The 6,000-nt window shown below is 47.0% G+C and overlaps 1 protein-coding gene across 3 annotated transcripts in view; it reads right to left on the bottom strand.

Annotated features, from left to right (window-relative positions):
- Window positions 1-875: 875 nt before the first annotated feature.
- Window positions 876-6,000, bottom strand: part of LOC121443291 (disks large homolog 3-like) — a 49,811-nt gene continuing 44,686 nt past the window's right edge. For 2 of the 3 annotated variants that reach the window (XM_041644992.1, XM_041644994.1), the window contains 7 exons: window positions 5,903-5,944; window positions 4,676-4,726; window positions 4,046-4,147; window positions 3,263-3,435; window positions 2,436-2,545; window positions 2,047-2,138; window positions 876-1,093 (listed from right to left, as the gene is read on the bottom strand). In XM_041644992.1, coding sequence (XP_041500926.1) covers window positions 987-1,093; window positions 2,047-2,138; window positions 2,436-2,545; window positions 3,263-3,435; window positions 4,046-4,147; window positions 4,676-4,726; window positions 5,903-5,944 — 677 coding nt within the window. In that variant the 3' untranslated portion in view covers window positions 876-986. The remainder of the gene's footprint in view (window positions 1,094-2,046; window positions 2,139-2,435; window positions 2,546-3,262; window positions 3,436-4,045; window positions 4,148-4,675; window positions 4,727-5,902; window positions 5,945-6,000) is intronic. The other variant, XM_041644993.1, reaches the window with a different exon arrangement.

Below are 6,000 nucleotides of genomic sequence, written 5' to 3'. Positions count from 1 at the left end.
GAACAAAAAGAAAACCTCTCATGCAGACACATCAGGCGGCATAAAACAATAGGCAATTTTATCCGGAGCATCATTAGCCATTCATTCTCTCTTTTCTGCACAGGAACGACTGCCCTGCATGGGCAGCAACTGCTTTCAGTCAAGTCTCCAATTTCAAGCTCCCAGTCAAAGCCCCTTCTCTCATGCTGCAGGTTGGCCCCACCTGGAGCAAACCTTAGCTTTGAAGAGAATGACCAAATTCGAGAGAGTGCTTTGGTATAGCACTTACTACCGTTGTCAAACCCCTTCCCAACCAGGTGGAACATAAGATGTCATCTGATTGGAATATGAAAATTAAAGCATTTCTCTAATAACATAGTACCATTGATGGACATCTCCATAGATTTTCTAGTCCCAATGTATGTGTGTGTGTGTGTGTGTGTGTGTGTGTGTGTGTGTATATATATATATATATATATATATATTATAGAAGAGTGTATAATATATATATATAATTTCTATATATTTTATATAAATTACATATATATATCTATATATAAATAAGATACTTTCTGTCGCCATTACGTTGCACTGTTCAGAGCTGCAAGCCAGCAGTACAGGGTAGAAATGCCCAGGAGCACCTCATCACGTGGGCTCTTTCGCTCACTTCACAAGCTGTGCAGTTGTCCAGAGTCTGTCTTTCCATCAGTCCTCTTCTCTTCGCTTCTGCTGGGTGTTTACGAAAACAACTCTGATGGATTTGCACCTGTGCTAGCGCTTGGGAAAGGTCCATGCAGGAATGGGCACAGTCACATGATGAGTGAGAGAGATGGCATCATCCCAAAAACTTAACTAAAACAAAACAAAACTTTTTAAAAAGAACAGGACTAGAAAACTCAAATTTGACAGTAGTCATTTGTTCTCCCCATGGGGACAAGAATGAAGAGGAAGGAGGGAAGAGGGCTTGGTTTTCTTCTGTTCACAAGAGAATGGTTGGAGGGGGTTCTTCAGAGTTTTTCAGGGGATGGGACCCAAATGTAGTGCACAGACTGGTCCTCAATGATTTGTTTGATTTTGTTATAAATCTCTTCCAGCGAGTCACCCTGTACAATGGCTAAAGTGAAGAGAGAGAGAAAAAGTTATCACTGTGGTCCATAAGCCTCCCCTCTATGCCCCAGCCGTCCTGCCTCTCTTATGATCAACCCTCCTGTAATGTCCCTGGGGATGATGGGCGCTCACAGAAACATGGGTCTGGCTTCTTGTGTTAACTGTCTAGAGTTGAGTGCAGAAGTGTAGTTGGCTAGATGCCCAGAGCCCAGGGCTGGACATCTGGCTGAACTAGGCCAGAGACAGTGAGACTAGCAGTGAATAGGAAATGCATGTATTGTGAAGATATTTACTGAGTACCCAATGCATGCCAGCCACTGAAGCTCCCATTGCTTTTGTCTGCCATGGGCTGGCAGCCTATAATTCTAAAGCAGCTTCACCCAAAGCTTTGGAAAACCCCAGTCATGCAGAGGAAGAGCAGAAACCACAATTTCTGGCAAAAGGCAGAGCTCCTATGAGCCATCACATCTGCTGTGTCAGGGGTCAGTTTGACAAACAAAGACAGAGATATGGATGCTTAAAAGGACTCCAAAGACCCATGGCATGTAAATAATTTCCTAACTTCGTGCACCACCACCGGCCGGCCTTCCCAATCTTCTAAAGTAGGTGACATGCACACACGTGCAGACTGACAGACAACTTAAACACCACACTAAGAAAACATCAACAAATATTTACTCAGCACAAAATTCAAGAAGAAAAGCAGGGAGGAAAAGAGTCGAAGGAACATGCAATCTCACAGCGCAAGAAAACAAACAAAGCAACCTACAAGAGCAGTGTCTGGGAGTGGCCTGTACTAGAACCTGGCTAACTGGTGGCTGACAGGAAACCTGAGTGCTGGAGAAAGGTCTGTGCTCAGTGACTGGAAAGCTCCCCAGGCAGTTTCGCTCTGCTTAAGTCTCCCTGAGCTGGCCTGGCTGATCCCACAGACTCGGGAGTGCACGGACTCCTGGATCTTACCTGTAAAGTACTCTCCAAACTCTTGCTCCAGTTTCATGGCTTTGTCATAGATCTTATTTGCTTGTTCATATGTCTGCCGTCGGTTCATTTCCCTGCCGAAGACATAGGAGCAATGCATTTCTAAAAGAGCTTATGATTTAATTAACACAATAATGTTCTAGAGTTCCTAAAAATCTGCTATACAACACCTTAGAGTAGCGCACGGCAAACTCCTCCTCAAAGCCTTCAAGTCTAAAGCCCAACTGGGAAGGAAGCGCATGCCCAGGCCCCCAAACAGGAGGAACAGCAGGCACTCAGAGTTGGTTTCAGGATTTCTCTGGGTCCTACTCCTGCCCAACACATCTATTTCCTTTCCTCTCCAAGGTCACCTGAGTCCCATGGACACTTACATAAGTGCTTCAATGGACTTGGGCTTGATGAAAATGGCAATGGGGTAAAGTTGTGCTTGCTGCAGTCTCTTTATAGCGTTGCCAGAAACATCTAAGATGCAGTGCTTGCCCTGAAAAAGCAGACCCATATCAGTTCATCCAGTCCCTGGCTACAGGGCCCCACCAAGAAATGAGGGGGTATTCCACACGTCAACTGAGGGCCAACCAGAGAAGTCCTCAAAGCCTATTTTTTTTTTTTGTTTCTGTGGCGGTTCGTCTTCTCTGTTGAATCAGATTAAGAAGTCCCTTGAGATTAGTGAAGCTCTCTGCTGTGACTGTGAGGGCCATCCCAGGAAGGATTAATTCAGGGGAAAGAACTGTCATCCCATGGCCTTGGAAACCCCAGATGGAATAAAAAGGGGGAAAGAAGAAAGCTCCCTATAAAGCAGGTTCTCTGTGCTTCCTGCCTGACATGAGACAAGCAGGCTATAAGCAGCTCCGGCGGGCGTTACTATGCCCGCACTAACACAAGTGACTAGCTTCTGAAGCCATAGCCAAAATCACTGTTTCCTCCAAGTTGTTTTGTCACCGTGACAAGAAGTCTGATGAACACGGCTTCCACAAATCAGAAAAGGTGGTTGCTCCTAGGGCCTTTTTCCCTGTTGCCTGGTGCTCCAATGAGAGTTGCAGAACAGAGACATAATGCCATAACTGGGGGCTTGGCCCGTGGAGAGACACCATGGCTTTGGTAGGCAGTGTGGGAAGGATGTGAATGTGAGTGGATGCCAGGCCTGAGCATTTGTCTTCCTATGGCTCAAGGGTAGCCAGACCACCTCTTCTCTGCTTACCCTCTCTGCAACTGCCCGAACTGACTGGATGCTGGTCCCATAGAGATTATCGTTGAACTGGCCTGCCTCAATGAACTTGTTGTCCTGAATATCCTTCTCCATCTGTTCCCGGGAAACCACAAAGTGGTAATCTTGTCCATCTACTTCATTGTCACGGCGAGGCAGAGTGGTATCTGAAGGGAGGGAGGGAGGGAGGGAAAAAGGAAGGAAATGATATGTGCCTCAAAGAATGATCTGGGCTATAAAAGCCCACTTCATCCTTTCTCATGGGAGGCCACTACACAATTTTTCAGATGAATGAGAAAAAGCATTTGGAAAGAATTTTGTCTGGCCTATTTCTCTTCCAAACTCCAGATATTAAATACAGGGTGCCTGAGGTTAACATGGATCAAAAAGGTAGAGATTCCTAAAACATGGCCTGGTGGAGGGCATAAAACTTGGCATGGGAGTTAGAGAAACCAAACAGATCATTCCTCAAACCACTTTGTGTACTTTGTGTACCTAGGTTTAATCCCCAGCACCACAAAGAAAAACCCAAACAATGATGGGCCTCCTCATTTGTAAAATCAATCCTGACCATCACCGCCCAAACTTTTACTCTGGAGCATAAATCAAGCAGCCAAGTTGGATGTCAACCCTACCAATCCCATGTACTGTGGGTGCATTGTTGCTACTTACTCTCTTCCAGGAGGTCCCCAAAGGCCCTGGTTCTAGACCCTGTCTTAAAGTACATACTTCCCAGAGTACCAAACCTCACTCCTCTGGGTCTGCCTGGGCTCTTACGTGGCACACAGGATCCAAATTTATGAGTGAATTCAGAGATCAGGTCATCATTGACTCGGTCCTTCATAGGGCCCAAGATGATCACGGGCCTGGCATAGTGAACTGGGGAGAGCACAAGACAGTGAGTGAGCAGAGGTCCTGCAGGACAACCTGCCCCAACTCTGAGGACAGAGGCTCTGTGACCACCACTCAGACAAGGTGAAGCAACTATGCCTATTCTCTGGTTTTTAACTATAAAAACTTCAAAGAGTCTTTAAATTTGACAATCTTAGGTTCAGACAAGTCTGAAATCAGATGCATCTCCCTTTCCAACAGAGTCAGGAAAAATTTCCACAGAGGTTCTTGCAAAGAAGATTCCCAGGGGAGGATACAGCCCCCCCTCTTTACAACCACACTGCCTCCGCTGAAACAGACCTTCCATTGCTTTCCTCAAATTCCGCCTGCCCTTTGGAAGGCGTCCTAGCAGTGTGCAAAAGTATGTGCAGCATGGCATATGCCCAGGGATGATAGGGAGGAGCCAACGGCTGGATGTGCCAAGCTTCCTCCTCCCCTGCCCCCTAGCTACCCTCTATACTGAGCCCCATGACCGGGAGACTGGCACAAAGGCAAGACTCTCAGAAGGGGGCTTACTTTCTTGTCGTGTCACTGGCTCATATGACAAAATAGCATCCTCTTGTCCTTCTGCAACAAAAAGGGAAACACATTAGTCCTTTATGATCTGTCTGTACATAGTGCTCACCATAGCCCACACCCACCACAACAGTATCACCTTCTGTTGAAAAGAAGGCTAAGAAGCCATTCACCAGCCTTGGGCTGGGTGGTTTCATTCAGTAAAATATTGCCCAATTTATGGACCAAGACCCAGAAGCCAAGAAGTCTCTACCAAACTATCCCAAGCTCTAGGGAACTACTTACAGGTACTAGTTGGTTATATTCAGTGGCCCCCTTATTCTGAAGAAAACCACAGAGAAGCTCCAAGCGATTGAAACACATCTGCCAGAGTCACTTTACCTGAGTCCACACACTTAGTCCAAGCGCCAAAGCTTCAGCCTAATGTCACCCCTTTGTGGATCTATTTACCCACTTTACACATCTAGGAAGCATTTGGAAAGTGAGGAACATCTGAGCTAAGGCCCCAGTGCCCTTTAAGAGCAACGCTGAGCCTGCTCTCTGCTCATGGTGGACCCCATGCAACCTGGCAATCAAGAAGTCTTCCTAAAACAGTCACCAAGACACTTGGTGCTGGGTGCCTATGTTCCCCAAACTAGCAATGGCTTCTGCATGGAGCCACAGGGTACTTGCTATGGGGCTTCTTCTGAGCCTGAGACTGACTCCTGGGCGGAGTTCTTAAGACCTCTAGTCACTGCGGCTCCTCAAAGGCCAGTGTTCCAAAGCTTGTGAGGTTTGAACCATAGGCACTCCCAAAGCATACTGGACAATTTCCTTCCTATGTAACCCAGTCGGAAGTTAAAGTGGTCCTAGGTGCCCAGAAAGGCAGATGGAAGTCAGAAGCCATTTACTTTTGGTCTCTGAGCAAATGTGTAAACCTGGCAGTCTCAACAGTCTACATGCCTGTGGCAGGGACCTGATCATTGGCAGTTTACCCTTCCCTCAATAGCCCAGGGCTGGTTTCAAACCAGATCCTGGGCAGAGCTATGGGGCTTATTCTCTCTCTAATCTACACATTCCATCCAACAAAGTGAATGAACTGGCCACGGCATCTCCAGGGGCTCAAAGTGTACATGGCTAAAAGGAGCAGCAGCCTCTGAGCAGGGATGGCAGCGGTGCAACAGTGGAATGATGATGGCTGGGAGACATGGGGGAGCTACAGGACATGGGGGCATGACACACACTTACTGGAACTGCTTTCGCTGTCACTGGTGTTGGATGTCACTCCCTCTGCAAGCCAACAAAAAAGAGGCTCCAATTCAGAACACACCACTCAGAGGTCCCAT

This window comes from Microtus oregoni, unplaced genomic scaffold (assembly GCF_018167655.1).
Source record: "Microtus oregoni isolate MIOR12 unplaced genomic scaffold, Mior012 000104F_ref0000108, whole genome shotgun sequence".
Taxonomy (NCBI): domain Eukaryota; kingdom Metazoa; phylum Chordata; class Mammalia; order Rodentia; family Cricetidae; genus Microtus; species Microtus oregoni.
Note: the sequence above shows the minus strand (reverse complement) of the source record. Positions and strands in the feature narration are given on the sequence as shown.